Source organism: Manis javanica, chromosome 12 (genome assembly GCF_040802235.1).
Source record: "Manis javanica isolate MJ-LG chromosome 12, MJ_LKY, whole genome shotgun sequence".
NCBI lineage: Eukaryota > Metazoa > Chordata > Mammalia > Pholidota > Manidae > Manis > Manis javanica.
This window is the reverse complement of record NC_133167.1, coordinates 39740001-39756623: the sequence shown is the minus strand read 5'-3', so window position 1 is coordinate 39756623 and position 16623 is coordinate 39740001. Positions and strand designations below refer to the sequence as shown.

At 38.4% G+C, this 16623-nt stretch overlaps 1 protein-coding gene across 4 annotated transcripts in view; it reads left to right on the top strand.

Moving 5' to 3' along the window:
• The first annotated feature begins 3741 nt into the window (after positions 1-3741).
• LOC140845006 (general transcription factor 3C polypeptide 3-like) overlaps positions 3742-16623 on the top strand; it is a 72446-nt gene continuing 59564 nt past the window's right edge. For all 4 annotated transcript variants that reach the window (XM_073218439.1, XM_073218441.1, XM_073218440.1 and 1 more), the window contains exons 1-8: positions 3742-3947; positions 4869-4980; positions 8301-8488; positions 9241-9364; positions 10666-10857; positions 11360-11525; positions 14805-14952; positions 15507-15578. In XM_073218439.1, the coding sequence (XP_073074540.1) occupies positions 3846-3947; positions 4869-4980; positions 8301-8488; positions 9241-9364; positions 10666-10857; positions 11360-11525; positions 14805-14952; positions 15507-15578 (1104 nt within the window). In that variant the 5' untranslated portion in view covers positions 3742-3845. The remainder of the gene's footprint in view (positions 3948-4868; positions 4981-8300; positions 8489-9240; positions 9365-10665; positions 10858-11359; positions 11526-14804; positions 14953-15506; positions 15579-16623) is intronic.

Sequence of the window (16623 nt, the reverse complement as noted above, 5' to 3'; positions counted from 1 at the left end):
CAGATTTCTGTGGCTGGTTTAATATGTTCTATTGTAACTAGTTGATATATGTCTGTTTTTCCTGGAGGGATGTGTGAGGTATTTATGAGCAGAGATCATACCTAAGCCATTTATATTTCTTCAGCACCTAGCATAATGTCTAGCATGTAGCATGTGTTCAACAAATAGTTGTTGAATTGAAAGTAAACATGTGCTATTCTGCTATTGTTTACACAGAAATGGAAGCTACTCCTAGTTCACGTCAAGATTGTGTTTTTTACCATTTAAGAGATGAAAGTAATCATTGAGGAGCTATTCTTCATAAAAATATAAACTATTCAGATAAATGGTAGAGGGGTAGGGAGCATTTCACCCCTGTCCAATTCCACTCAAGTACTAACCAGTCCTTGGTTTTCCCTTTGCTTTTTGCCCCCTTGCTCTGGGTGTCAAGACATCCGCAAAGGGAATACTTATCAGTTTCAGAGCCTTTAACAAGGATGGGAATCCACAGAGGACTTTCAGCTATGAGCTTGCAAGGCCTCAGGGCAGAGGCATGCATCCTTCTGCTGGAGAATTCCTCACAATTGGCAGCTGGCTGTTGCAATGACAACACTCCATACGGACTAGAGTTTATTCCTCGTGATGCAGTTGGCAGTTGGGGAACGACAAGTCTTCATTATATGTGACCATTTAGCACATCTGGTGTCCAGACACTATATGTTAGTCGTTTCCACACCCTGCCCAATTATTTGAACCTCCCTACTCTAAAAGCCCCCTGGGAAAGTGATTTTGCTTGGCTGAGAACAGTTGCTAGGAAAACAGCAGAAGTGTGGTGTTTCCTCCATTGAAAATAAATGTTTTACAGATGATCTAGGCTCTCAGGTGGTCTGCAGTAATTCTCTCCATGGGTCCTTGACAGCCTCTCAGCATTGACTCTGCTCCTCATTGATGCGTATCTCATCCCCAGGACATGGCCTATTGTCCCCTATCCCAGATCTAGGGTGGTCCAGAACTGTTAAGGGTGTGAGCTTCTACCCTATTTGTAGGCTACATGGTAGCCTGCTACAGTTTCATAGACCCTGACAGGCAAGAGACTCCTGGGTCTGAGGTAATGGACATTATTTTCACGGCATGGCAGGCAGCATAAGGTTGGCATTCACACTGGATCTCGTCCTCCTACAAGTATTGTGGGGTCCCTGTGGAGGTGAGTCCAGGTATATGCTGGGCATAAGTAGGCTTGTGCCACAGCTGATGAGCCCAAACTTAGGAAATTCTCCATGTTAAAGGGAACTACTAACAAACATGCCCAACCGTTGCATCAGAGGGAAACATTATTTATATTTTACTGGTTAGAAAACAGATCTGTCCTCCACCCCAGAGGGAGATAATATCTTAGTCTTTCAAGGCTCTTCTACAGACCTCCTTGAAAAGATAACCCAGAAAGAAAGCTGTCACAAACTTCGGCAGAAAAGTGATTAAACTACGGGAAAATTATCTCCTGAATAGGGTCACACCCCATCCTTGCTCATCCCCTTGATGAAGAGAAAGGATGAGGTCATCTCCTCCCTGTGTATTCTTAATTCTATTGTCATGGTGGAAATTCAATGTTCTGCTTTCTTTAGACATTCCATTTTGAGTCTCAAAAACCAGTCTGAAAGTTGTAAAAGTTTCCTTTTGCTATTTTCATTACTGCTATAACAATTCCACTTTCTCTCAAGGTGATAAGGATGCCTCTGACTCGCCAGGGGAAAAAAATCACATTCAAGGAAGTGGAGAAAAGAAAAACAGAAAGATTACAATTTCAGGGTATGTTGCTACATTCTGACCTTAAGAGAACTTTCATGTCATCAAGGTGTTCTATAGCTGTTGTTAAAAAACAAAATTCAACTGCATAAATTTCAAAGACCTTATTGGCTTTATTCAACAGTTCATGAACTGGGCAGCATCCCATTCAGCAGAAAGGAGCTCTGAAGAACTGTACAGAATGAAAGACTTATAGACAGAAGAGGGCAGGACAAGGAAGTTAATAGCAAAGAATCACCTTCCTTTAAGGGACAGTAGGGTTTTCTCAGTCACATTACCTCACTAGTGCTGAGAAGGCAATTCCTCATTGACTGGTTTAAGATTCCACTGTTGAGAGAGGTTGAAACTGTAATTAAGTTAGCTATTAAGTTGCACTTTGGTGATGTGGATTTAGCATACATGACTCTATTTTGAGCCTGTTGTCTCTTTTTAACGGTGGAAAAACTGTCCTTCTGCCTCTTGCTCCCTATTTCCACAACATGAATCTATACCTTCACAACTGTTATTCCCGTATTCCAGACAGCCCATCATAAAATAAGCTAGCCTAAGCCATCTGGACCTTAGGGGAGCATTCTCCTTACCAGGTGACTATCTTTCCTCCCTTTGATTCCCTTCTTTTCTCCTAGGAGAGTTAGGACTAGAGACTCTTACCTTCCTCTTAGATGCAGTTTCCTAATTGACTGGAAAAATTGAGGAGAGAATTTCCCTGTGACTTCTGTAGAGTACCTGAATCCAACCTAGACTGCTAGATAGCCTTATTTTATACCCAAGTAGTGCCCAGAGGATCCTTCATTATGAGAAAGGGGATGACTTCCTGTTGTGAGATATTTTTCTCTCACCTGGAAATCTTGCTCATGCAGGTCCTGGCTCCTCATTCTGCCATCCTACTGTTGTTTATCCTCAGCTAGATTGTGGTAAAGAGGCAACAAAGGCCGGGGTGATAGGCTCCCTGTAACTTATCTCTAACTTTAGCGTCATATTGAGCTGCATTCCCCATGCCTCAATTCCCTTGCCCATTCCCAAGGCGCTTTGAATTCCATCCAATTTAATACATAAATTTGTATTGGGCACAGATTAGTAGGCTACTGAGGAGAGTTCACAAAGATAAATAGGTAAAAAAAACCCACAGTAGTGTGGAGGAGGTGAAATAGTTCCAGGAGGGGAGGCAGTATATTATATTAATTTCAAGCATGGGATTTGGAGTCAGATAGGCCAGCATTCCAAACCTGCCTCTGCCACTTATTAGATACAGGACTTTGGCATTAGGAATAATATCATCCATTTTTAAGGATTATTTTGAGATATGTACATAATCTGCATATGATATAGTACATGCTCTACAGTAAATGGGCAACAATGTATGGTAATCATATCAAGCATTTGATTCTTTCTAAAAGATAGTTAAGAAAAGAAGAACACTTGGGTGGGAGTTAGAGGTGGAACATAAAGTCCAGAGAACCTTTTTTACAGACTGGGAAGGAGCCTGAAGTCAGGGAGAGTTTGAGGATTTGTGGGTAACAGGAAAACTGATGAGGCCATTGATTGGAAGAGATTAGAGTTGGAGAATAAATTAGGGGAGGGCTTTAGCATTTTGTGGCAGGGGAGAACTGGAAAGTAGAACATTTACATGGCAGTGCAAATGGTCAAATTCAGAATATAATCTCTAAAACAAAAATCAAATCAACTTAAAGAATAAACATTCAGAAAAAGAAATGGATTGGAGAATTGAGGGAAATAATTGAGGTAAGGACAATTTCTTGAAATCACATTTTTCCCCCAACTCCCTAATAGTTTTAAACAGGCGGTCTGAGCCTGGGCAGTAGGCTCTCACCAGGCCCGCGGAGGCCCCGCCCACAGCGGCGAGCCCCTTGGAAGGAGGCAGGGCCAGACGCTCCGGCGGAACCCTGGCGCTGCAGCTGGGGCGCAGTACGGGCCGGTTTCCCGTGAGAACACCGGATCCCTGCTCTCGGCGCCCCAGCACCGGAAAGCGACTGGGAGGCGCCGCACTTCGTGCATCTCCTGCGCTGACCGTTGCTGGGGCTACTTGTCAGGACTCCGCAGACATGTCGGGGTTCAGCCCGGAGCTCATCGACTACCTGGAAGGAAAGATCTCCTTTGAGGAGTTCGAAAGGCGGAGAGAAGAGAGAAAAACGCGCGAGAAGAAAGTGAGGAGATGCTAGGCCCGGAAGCACCTCGCTGTCTTGCCGTAATACAGTTAGATATGGGGGACCCGGAGGACCCCATTCTCCGTGATGGGACAGCCGGGAACTTCCAGTAGCTTCTAACCCCCTTCTTACCGAAACCTCGGTTCTCACCTCATGCCTGTGCTCAGCTCCTTTTAAAAACGTTTCCCCCACTAAAAAACTGTCTCAGTAGTAACCTCCCTTTTTCTTTTCCGAAATAGTAAATTTTTACTTGAGGGTAGCCTAACGCTGGCACGTTAAATAGGGGAGTGGGGAGTGGAGTTTGGAGAGTTTGTGGTTCGAGCCCTAGTTTGCAACCAAGTCTTTTTGTGACTTTGGGTGGACACTTCCCCTCTCTTCCTTAAGACCTCAGTGTCTCAATTTCTAAACTGAAGGATTTGAGCCCCCGTTTTTGAGGAGTCTCCCAGTGGTGTGATGGAATTTTGGGCAGAAAAGTTAATTTTCCTGAGAACAAATCTTCACTCACGTGTTTTTTTCATACTTACTTTGAACTATCTGAGCTTTCCATGTGTTCTCACAAATTTAAAATGCGAGGGAAGATAGAAGTAATTGCACCCTTGAAATTAGCTGGTGGATTCTTTCCTAATTCATGAGACTAATGGTGCCCCACTCTTGCCTTTTAAAAAGCTAGGAGACAACATTTAGGTAAATGAAATCATTAAGAGTTTTATTATTTTTTACCAATAACTGATTCAGATAATCGTGAGGAATGAGACCTAAATACTCTGCAATGACTAGACAATATTCAAATTTAGATTCCACATACTCTGTGTGCAGAGCTCAAGTTTTATAGAAGTAGAAAAAGGCAAACGCTCTATTCTTAACTGGGGAGAGCTAAATCTGCATTAGTTTTTGGAATCATTAATTAATTTTCAATCACAGAGTCTTCAGGAAAAAGGAAAGTTATCAGCTGATGAAAGTCCATATGACTCTGAATTTCCATCCTCATCGCGAAAAGATTCTACGAAATCCCAGGACAAAGATGTCAGTGAAGGTATGTTAAGATCATTTGCTGCCTGTGTGAAATACCTAATAATTTAGTAAAAATATTTTTCATTGCAACGATACTCTGTTGTTGATAACCTGGTTTAGTAGGAGCATAATGCTTGGTGTGTAGTAGGTGCTCAGTAAATATTTGTTGAATTATTGAATATGGTAATGATTAGTTTTATGGCTTATATTTGTGGAAAAGTATTTCAAATTGACATGAGTATTTGGGAGCTTTTTTAGAGTCATTATTTTTTTAATCGGCCCCATCGGTTACTAATTACTTCCAGATTATACTCCCAAAACATGTAATGGATTATAGTTCTCTGCAGAGTGGCTTCCAAACCACTGCTTTAGTTATAGAAGGTAAGATAGAAATCTCAGAATACAAGGCCCGTTGGCTGCCCAGATGGGACCTCCCACACAGCATGGTATGCTACTGCATTCTAGGATTCAGTCCTCATTCTGTATGTCCAGAAAATTAAATTTGGTTAGTGCACCAGACTAATTAAACTCATCAGAGCCTAAATGATGAAATAGCATGCATATTTATTAATTTCTAGTGATAAATAAAACTCTAATGATCAGAGTATGATAATACTTTATGGTGTCCATTTACCCATGTCAAGTTACCTGTGATGCTGAACTATCAGTTAGAGTGTAGCTTTGTTTATAGGGTCTGATTGAAAACTAAAGTTCCTAGTTCTAAGGGGTAGAAGTAAAAACTGGTTCTTTTCCCCCTAAACACGTAAACTTCTATACGGAGAACACACACGAATTGGGAACAGAAAACAAGTTTTATTTCTGCCTCCTTGGACCAAGTGAGTAAGAAAGGGCAAAGAAGAGAGAAAAATGGGTGTTGAAATTTCTAATATTGCCAGGCAGGTGATGTGGAAAAGGAGGGTGAAGTTGTTAACAACCTATGGGTCCTTCCTTATCTATTCAGGAGTAGCTATTACATCATCAGGTCTTTGAGGTGCAACTGTGGTAGCAGATACCCTTGGATACCTGCCAGTCGTTTTGCCTAAATTTGTCCCTGAGAGGTGGCCACCAGGCCCTTCCTATAAAAAGGGGTTGATGGAATCCAATTCCAGCTCATCATAAGTTGTCAGGCACACAAGGGCTGGATGACCTCAGCTCAAGTAATCCTGTCAGTCCTTTAAAGACATAAAGCTCCCAATTTCCTAGAAAGAAATTGTCCCAGAATTCTACCAAGACCCTTGGTTAGCATGAACATATTTCAGAGCAGAAAAAGGGGTCAGTTTTGAATAGGCTTTGGCCAAGTCTGCTAATTGGAATATATGGCTATTGTACTTGTTGTCTTTTTCCTCTTATACATTGCTGACTATCACTGTGAAATTCTTGCACTTTTCCTACATACCGTGCAAATAGGGCCCTCTTTTCATTTTCCTTTCATTGTTGATGATATGAAAACTATAGTTTTTTTTATATTGACCTTGTATCCAGGAACCTAGCTAAATTCATGTATTCTGACAGTTGGTAGATTATTTTGGATCATCTACATACTTAATCATGTCATCTGTGGATAATGAGTTTTATTTCTTCCTTTCCATCTTTATACCTTTTATTTCTCTTATACATCAGTTAAGGCCTCTAGTAAAGTGTTGAAAGTAGTGGTGATAGTAGGCACCCTTGTCTCATTCCCATTAACTTTGAATAATTTACCATTAACTGTGGAAAACTTTTTGAAGATACTCTTTATTAAATCAAAGATATTCCCCTCCATTTCTAGTTGACATAGTTTTTATTAGGAATGGGTGTTACATTTCATCAAATGCTTGTGTGTCTAATAAGACGACCATGTGACTTTTTTTTTCTGTTACTGTAATTTTATTCATTGGTAGGATTTTATTTTATACATTTCACATTTATTTGAATATGGATGCTCAGAATTCTTGAAGATGATTGTTATGACTTCATAATAATAATAATAATTTGTTGCTTAGAGCATGTGGAGGTTTTTTTTAAAAATGTTTTCTTCCTTAAACATATTGACTATCTCATTTATCCAGTATCTTTGGGGTGCTTGAGGCATTTCACATAAGTGAATAAGCTTAAGGATTTTTGAACACAAATATGTCTGTGTGTGTGTATATGTATGTATTTTAATTTTTAATAATTAATATATGTTTTATATTTTGTTGGAACTTTTCTAAAATGTTACATGTTTCTGCTTTAACAGAAAATTAGCTTCTAAATTTAACCTCTTCTTGATTATCTAACATCATGATTATGAAGTCAAAAAAATCATTCTACATAGTGATATCCTCAGATACAAATGAAATAGGTCATGTTATTTTGTCCTGAAATAATAGTATTTTAATATTAGTAATAACAATTAGTAGTTTCTTACTATATGCTGAGCATTATTCTAAGTGCGTGTATGTAAAAACAGCTCATCCTCAGAGTAGCCCTATAAGGCAGACATTATTATTAACCTCTTTTTTCAAATGAAGAAACTGACGTACAGAGAGCTTTACCCAATTTTCCCAAGATGACTTAGCTAATGATAGATGGATATGAAATTTGAAACCAGACAGGTTGGCTCTAGAGGCCTCACTTTAACCACTGTGCTTATACCACCTGGTTCTGTACCACACACTTAATTCTTAGGTCTATGTGTGTCTTGCCAATGGGTTTCAGACCCGGACAAGTTCACTATGGATTCAGTGTGACCCGAGAAATAACAGTAGAATGTTCTTGGGGTGAAAGGGTTATACCTAACTTTATTTCTACGGTGGCAGGTCAATCACTAGAATCCTGTCCATTCAGAGAGAGTCTGCATGCAGCAAGCTCAGTCTCTGTCCCTGGGCCTTCCTGCCCTACAGTCGTCTCTGTCTCTGTCCTTGGAGCTGCCTGCACTGCAGTCTCGCTCTGCTCTCTTGCACGCTTGCAGCAGTGCCACCGTGTGGAGCCAATAACAATGTATTGCCCACACATGTGTAGTGAGCTAGACAACCAGGGCCAGGTGAGAATCCTGGCCACAGGAACCTTCACTTTATTCACAATGTCTTACATTTCTTTTATTTTTTTCATCCCTGCTTTTAATTTACTACGTGTGCTTCTGACTTCTCACTTAATGTTGCCTATATATCTGGATGACGTGCAGAGGATGAGTCATGAAATACATGGCTTTGTAATAGTCTTCTTTGGGTTGTCTTTGGGAGTGTTCATTTGTCTGTGTTTTACTTTCAAGTTTGTTATTGCTAGGGTAGAAATTCATGTTCCAAATATGCTGTTTTTTTTTCTTTTGATTACTGGGTTTTCTAAAGCTTTTATTTGCGACCTTAATGTGTCTTTCTTCAGGAGAAACATCGGATGGAGTCAGTAAGTCAGTTCACAAAGTGTTTGCTTCCATGCTTGGAGAGAATGAAGATGATGAGGAGGACGAGGAAGAAGAGGAGGAGGAAGAAGAAGCCCCTGAGCAGCCCAGTGCAGGTGATGTGTTTGTATTGGAGATGGTTCTTAACCGTGAAACCAAGAAAATGATGAAAGTAAGTTGTTACTTATTTTGGTATTTATAAACAGAATGTAAAAATGTGGTGGAGTAATTGAGAAAGAAATCTTTAAATTATACATATATTTGGAAAGAATTCAAACTGTAAGAAAGGAAATACTGAGACAACTACTGTTACTGATTTCTTATGTTTCATTTTACAGATTTTTAAAGAATGTGAGAATGTAGTTATTGGATATATCAAAATGTACTATAGTTTGCTATTAAAAGGCCCATATTATAACAATATTTTTTAACCATACTCATGAATAGATGAATTTGAAAGGAGCGTGATCTTCAGTAGATCATAAATCTTCTGGCATATAAATCCATTTTGCAGCATCCAGGTCTACATTTATTTTTCTAATTAATAGTTTAGTAATCCCTGACCACTTTAGTTTTTACATTTTTTTACATTTTGCTATGCTTTGAACTTTCTACTGCAGGAAGATTTTTTTGTTTGCTTTTTGTTTTAATTTTCTAAGGTGTTTCTTTTTGAAGAGTATTATAGAATGATTTTCATTCTTTCCTGAGATTGAGTTTTAGACTTTTTCCTCAAATACAGACTTTAACGTTAATAAGTCAGTTAGAACTGCAGCCATTTAGTCCTTAGTTCTCAATTTGGAACTCTGAAAAGTTTTAAAGGAAAATTTCACTTCCATTCTGTATTAGGTATTTATTAACTTGATTGGAATTGAAATCTAAGACATGACTATATTTTAATCTAAATGTCATTTTTCTTCTGTACAGGAGAAGAGGCCTCGGAGTAAACTTCCCAGAGCTCTGAGAGGTCTCATGGGTGAAGCCAACATTCGCTTTGCTCGAGGAGAACGTGAAGAGGCAATATTGATGTGCATGGAAATCATAAGACAGGGTGTGTTCAGTGGGGATTACTGACAATAGCAATTTCATACTCTATTGACATAGTCTAATGACATAGTCATACTGTATTATTTGGAAAATATAGTCAGAAGTTTGGAGGGGATTGTGCCAACAGTGATTTGCCAGTTTGCATTGAATAGGGGTCATCACCAGAAAATGATATTCACATTCAGTGAAATATCATTAATGTTTATTGAACTTTTACAGGAATCTTTTTTCTTTTTATTTGTTTGTTTTTTTATGTTTCATTTTAGGGATTTTAGGTTTTTTGTAATGTTATCCTTTTTTCGATATGGCAAATACATTATGTTAAAACCACTTTAAAAGGGCTCTTTTATCCTTCCATTTTTCAGATCAGGCAGTGCTAGATTATTTTAATCTACTTTTTGGTAAAAAAGACACAATCTTTACTTGTCCTTTTCCATTAAACTACACATCCTGGGCATAGTGAAGGGTATCTTCATTAGTGACTTTTTGAGTAATCACTTGTATTTACTATTTTGCTTTCCTGATGTGTCTTGAGTCGTTCTCATACGTGAACTTTTATCTTTTCAGTACTTTGGCCTTTCCTTACATCTGGACAAGGGTCCTTTTAGAAGTCTGTACATTCCGGGATTACTCACTAGGATAATTTCAGCTAACTGCTTTTTCTTTTTTACCCCATCAAAAATAAGATTAACCAAACTTCTTCCTTCGGGATATTTTGTTTGGTTCCTCCTTTCCAGTATTATCTGTTCCTTTATTTCAGTTTATAACTGTTTATTTTTGACAATTATCTTTGATTTTAAACGTTTCTGATCTTAGACTTTCATTTCAGAAGCTTTATTTCAGCAATGCAGATTAACCATCCACTTTGATATTCTGGGTTTAGGTGCTACTTAGATATCCTTTATCCATTCATCCATGACTACTCCTTGGTGTGGTTGCTCGATCAATGGAATTCAACTCCCTGATGTGGCTGATGCTCACTGGGATGAACTCGCTGACTTACTGAGCCGCATTTAGCCTTAACAAAGAGGAATTTTCATGCGTGTTATGGTGGAGAGTATGGTTTTTCATGAAATTATACTTTGCTTAGAGAAAAATAATACTTAAAAAATTTTGAAGTGTATGAAAGTAAAGTAAATACATTCTCATGTTTATTCTCAATTCCACTAAATAGTTTGTATGATTCTGCTAGAGCGATTTAAGAGTTTAAGTATTAAAAAACGGATCACTATTGAGCCATAGGAGTGACATTTACTCAAGTCTCTTTCCTCAGCTAATAGAGTTTGTTTTTTGAATTTGTTATAGCTCCTCTGGCTTATGAGCCGTTTTCTACTCTTGCCATGATATATGAGGACCAAGGCGACATGGAGAAATCCTTGCAGTTTGAGTTAATTGCTGCACATTTAAATCCCAGTAATACTGAAGAATGGGTTAGATTGGCAGAAATGTCTCTGGAACAAGATAATATTAAGCAGGCTATTTTTTGCTACACAAAAGGTAATTAGAATGTTTTTCTCATTCTGTTTGATAAAATGTTACATAATAAGTTTTTTGATAACTTCACTTGCTACTCTGGGGTGATGTTAGATGAAATATATTTATTCTTTATATTCTGTTCTACTGGAGATAAGTATTTGGGGTTCCTCTGCTTTCATGTTTATTAGCAACTTTATATTGTGAGTTACTATAGGACAAAAGTTGGTAGAGCATTAACTTCTGTTTCCCACTGAGGTCAGTATTAGTTCTAGGGCTATTTCTTGAGGGTTAACATTACACTAAGAGTGACCAATGAAGATTAATATGGAGATTCAGATTCTTTCTGGTCTTGGATCAAACCTAGCTGGGAGTTCCTGTGAAGGTAGGTGCCCTCCAGAATAACTGTTGGAGAATTGGTTTAGAGTGTTTATTAAATTTTCAGAAAAAAGGATGGGTCACACCCAGGTACCATGAACCCCTTGTTGTGAAAAATCATAATTTATATTCCATTTTTTCTCTTTAGCTCTTAAATATGAACCTACTAATGTCCGTTATTTGTGGGAGCGGTCAAGCCTCTATGAACAGATGGGAGATCATAAAATGGCAATGGATGGTTATAGGCGTATTTTAAACCTATTGTCTCCATCTGATGGAGAACGCTTCATGCAGTTGGCTAGAGATACGGCAAAGTAAGTTTGGAGTGAAACCCTTGTTAATCATGTTAGAATTGAAGGCATATATTCGAACTAGAATATACATTTTAAGAAGTCAAAAATACGTTTTACTTCCTGTATTTTGGGTTTTTGTTTTCTTTTTTCCCCAGTTCTTTTCTGTTTGTTTGTTTGTTTGTTTTTTCTTCTTCAGTACTTTCCCATTTCCAAGTTAACTGTGTTAGTGCTTGGAATAATTTGTATACATGATTACCTTCCAAGTGCTCAGAAGATTAAAAATGGGGCATATTCTGAAAGGATGACTAGGTTCTCAGGTTTTCATAACTTAGTTGATGTTTGTGCATTTATGTACTCAGTTATGTGTATTTGCAGTAACATTTTGAATTATTTATTAGTGATGTGCTAAGGAAATGCTTGTAATCTGAATCTTATGTAATCATTTTATTTTGAGCCAGTACTAGAATAACATTTTAAGATAAAAAATTTTCTTTATGGTTGACACATGCATCTAAAATACTGCATCTATTGCATTTATTCCTCTGATATGCTGTACATCAATTATAGCAGAAAATATTTTGGCTAAGTGATGCCTTGTGGTATGCTGTCTATTATAGGGATATTTGTTACATAGAGTATTTCAGCCTAGGAGCAACCATCCCTATCTGGGTGTCTTAGGGGTGAACCCTTTTAATCCTATGGCCATTGCTGTGAAGATGATTAGCTGTGAAATCACCCCCTATCCTCCCCAGGATGGGTTATATAGGAGTACTAGAAGCATTTTTAGGAAGTTTGTTAAGGTAAAGCAACCCTAAATTGATTCCTGATGTATATATATAATAAGCATTGAGGATCTTCCCAGGTTATCTGCTGTCATATTTGTAGCTGTCCTAGTAGTTAGTCCAGTAAGGTACTTAATAAACTATTAGATTGTCTATGTAGTAATTTTGTTTTCCACTTTATTTATAATACTTTTGTTAAGAAAGGGTGGTGATGAACAGTTCTGCCACTGCCATAGAAATCTTTTCTATGTGGAATTCTGTTACTGTAATTTCTGATTGATTAGGCTTTTACTTGGTCCCTACTTTTCCTCCAGAAGTATTTATTGTATGTAAGTGATGTGCTAGACACTGTACAGGACACTAGGAGATCATTATTGAGTGAGTTTTAATATTCCCTTCCCTTGTGGAACTTACATTGTAGTTAGGGGACACAGGCAATAAACGAAACAGCTAAAGATATGGTATGTCACCTATTGATAAGGGATATGAAGAAAAATGAAGCTGGCAAGGAGGACAGGAAGTTGAAGGACAGGACTGTGTTATTTTAAGTAGGGTGATTAGAGAAGAACTTAATTCCTTATGTAGTGGTCATACAGACCTGAAAGTAAACTGAAAGAGGTATGGGAACAGATATTTAGGGAAGGGTATCAGAGGCAAAGGAAATGGCGTGCAGAGGTATGCCTAGGGAACAACATGGAAGCTGAGGGCTTAAGGGGAGTATAGCAGGAGGTAAGGTCAGAGGTGTCAGGAAAAGATCACTTGGCAATTGTGGGCATTGTGAGGACTTGGCTTTTACTCTGAGTATGTTTGGAAGCAATTGGAAGGTTTTGAGTATGAGACTGACATGGTTTGACTTTAATTTTAAATGCATCAGTTCTGGCTGCTCTTTTGAGAATAGATCAAGAAGTGGTAAGGGCAGAAGCAGGGAGACCAGTTAGGAAATTATTGCAATAATTCATTGACAAGATAATGGTAGCTTGGACCAGGACAAAGGCAGCAGGAGGTGGTAAGAAGTAATCAGATTCTAGATAAATTCTGAAGGCTAGACTCTGAGGATTTTGTGATAGGAGGTGATGTGTGTGTGTGTGTGTGTAAGAGAGAGAGAAGGGGAGAGTTCTGAGGACTAAACACTGAGGCATTCCTGTGTTTAGAAGTCAGTAAGATAAGGAGGAAACAGGGAGACTGAAAGGAAATGGACAGTAAAGTAGGGGGAAACTAAGAACATGGTAGTCTAGAAATTTACTTAAGCAAGCACTTGAGGGAGGAGGAATGATCATGTGTGTGGAGTACTCCAGAGAGGTCATGTAAAATGAGGACTGACTGTTGACATTGAGATGGGGGGAGGGTTTTGGGAGATAGGTGCTCTTTGGAGAAAACTTTTTAGGGGTGCATAAGAATGGGAGGTGATTGGAATGGGCTACTGGGGTGAGAGGATCTTTTTTAAGTTGGGGAAAATTGTAACATACTTGTATTGAGATGGGATAATCCACAATTGAGAGACTCTTTGAAGATATATGAAAGAAGGGACAATTGCTTGGGTGATATCCTTGAGTCAGGTTGTAGGGAATGGGATCTAATTGATCTTATAAGTGGAGAAAGCAGAGGATAGAGCCATGGGTGTGCATAAATTGGAAGATGTGCTGGGAGTATGTGGGATGTGTCAATTTGATTCTCTTTGTAAAATAAGAAGTACGGTCATCATAGAGAGTAAGGATGGGAGAGTATTAGAGGTTTGACGGGAGAGGGGAAGATGTGAAATAGTCGTCCAGGTCCTTGGTTCCCTGCTACCCCCACAGACGGGCAGCATTTGATCACCTGAGAATGGGTCACAAATGTAGAAAATCTTGGCCCTGCCCCAGCTCTACTGGATCAGAATATGCTTTTTTTTTTTTTTTTTTTTTACAAGATCTTAGTTACTCTGTATGCACATTCAAGTTTGAAGAGTACTGGACTAAACACCTAGTAAGATTTCTGGTCAGCATGATGGGTGCACTTGAGGCTAGTGAGTCCAGTCAGCATGGTCAGCTTGACAGGTGGTGTTAGAGAGTAGGCATATTTTTATTAACTTGGTTGGGGGTTTATCAGATTAATAAAGGGAGAGAAGGGCAAGAGAACTGAGATGTGCAAGGGAGGAATTACAGTGTTGGACCCTCGAGGAGGAGGCACGTGAGGACAGGAAGGGCACAGAGACAGTGAGTGAAAAGGTGGCAGGATCAGTGCTCTGTCGAGCCCAGTGAGATAGCAGAGTTGTCCGTGTTGGGTTACAGAGGCCTCAGGTGGGATGATAGGAGGCAGCTTCTGGAGAGTGAGACGCTTGACACTGAGACGTTACACTGACATAGCACGGCTTTCTCTAGATTAACCGTGATGATGATTTTAAAGAAGAGTTTTTTCTCTTCTCAAAGTTTAAGAAAATGAAAATCATAGTTAATAAAGGGCCTAGCAAGGAATGAGTTTTATAGTGTAATTCTGTAATCTGAAGTAAGTACTCATCCGTTTTGCCATTTATTTTTTTTAGGAGTTACTATGACGCCAATGATGTTACTTCAGCTATTAACATAATTGAAGAAGCTTTCTCAAAACACCAGGCCCTTGTCTCCATGGAGGATGTTAACATAGCAGCTGAACTATACATTTCTAACAAACAATATGACAGAGCTTTGGAGGTAGGAACACGTAATGAGTTTCTTCACTAGATTTTGATATGTTTCTGTATTCTAGAAATTCCTACAAATTGACTATTCTTTATTTTAGTTATATATGTTAAATAACTTGTACACTAAATTATATATTGAAGTCTGTATGGAAACAGATTTCTAGATTCTATAGTAATTCCATATGCAGTATAAAGTGTAGTTATCATATGGTAAAGGCTTTTGCCATTATCGCAGTGCCAGATGTATCTGTATTTCAGGGTAGCAGGACTTGGCAGCCGGACTAATTGCTATGATTCAGTTCCTAAGCTGTTGGGAAAAGTAGGTTGGTTTGGTGCACAGGAATTATATACTTAAGCATTAATGTGATATAAGATATGATATAAAAATGTTAACCGTATCACAGCGGTTCCTTATTGTAGAGAGATGTACTGTTGCTTTTTATTGTCCACTTATCTGTTTTATATGTTATAATGATTATTTGGATTAACTGTACAAATTTTTGCACTGTGAAAAGGTTTTTTAAACATACCTATTGTGTCATTTCCTTTTTCCCCTTCTTTTAGGTAATTACGATTTTTCTGGAATTGTGCTGGAAAAGAAAACTACAGAAGAAGGCGCTCCAGAAGAGAGTAAAGGTTGTAGTATGATTATGTCTGCATTTTCTGCCATATTCTGCATATTGAAGTGTATGTAATCCTCTCTTGTTCATAATGTGGCATTTGGAAATCTATAATGTTCTTATAACATTTTCCCAAGAAGCGTTTTTTCCTCACAAAGATTTCATTACATTTTCCATGATTATTACATTTTCTCATAGGAAAGTAATTTTTAAAAATTTGTTTTCAGTCCTCAATTTCTCAGTACATCCATTTGAATGCAGTATTTCTCACTGACCCAGGCTCTCTTAGTGATATGTGCAAAAGGAATGGATTAGTGAAGAGCTTATCAGAAACCTTTAAATGTAAAGCAATTTACTTTTCAAAATGGTCTTAAAATGCTGTCATTGAAAAAAATTCTACTTTGAAGTTAAACATTCACATAAAAAGTAGAAATCAATATTATCCTACATTGTTTGAACACTTAAATGTATAATTAGGCAGCTGGTTAGAAAGTCACACCTGAAGTGTAGCTTGCAGTGTTTCAGCTCATTCCCCCATCCCAGCTTTTTGCTTGCCCATTAACCTGTTGTATGAAAATACTAACAGGCAAGACCCTAAGTGAGGTTCAACAAATTGATCTTCTTTATGAGCAGAGTAGATATCCCTGGTCATGCAAGGAGGTTCCTGTGTTGTACCCCTCCACCTAGACCCAATGAGGCTTTGGTCGGTGCTGGGGAAGCAGGGGAGGCCCTTGGTACTGAGCCCTGCCTGCTTCACAATAGCTGCCTCCCTACCCTGTCATAAGACCTAAAGATTCCATCATCATATAATCCTTTGGGTTAAGGCATGATTATTTGAAAACAGAACCCTTTTATTTACATGATGTGTCCTAATGGAAAGAAGTAACCATTTACATAAATCCATTTATGCTAATTTGTAGAGAATCAAGCCCATGATAAGGGACCAAATCAATACTGAAGTGAAAACTTGTTGGGAAATAAAAAGACCAGTTATGTCAAAGTTTCTTGTAAGTGCCTCCGGTAGGTGTGTGTGGAATATACAGATGAGTATGACATTTTCT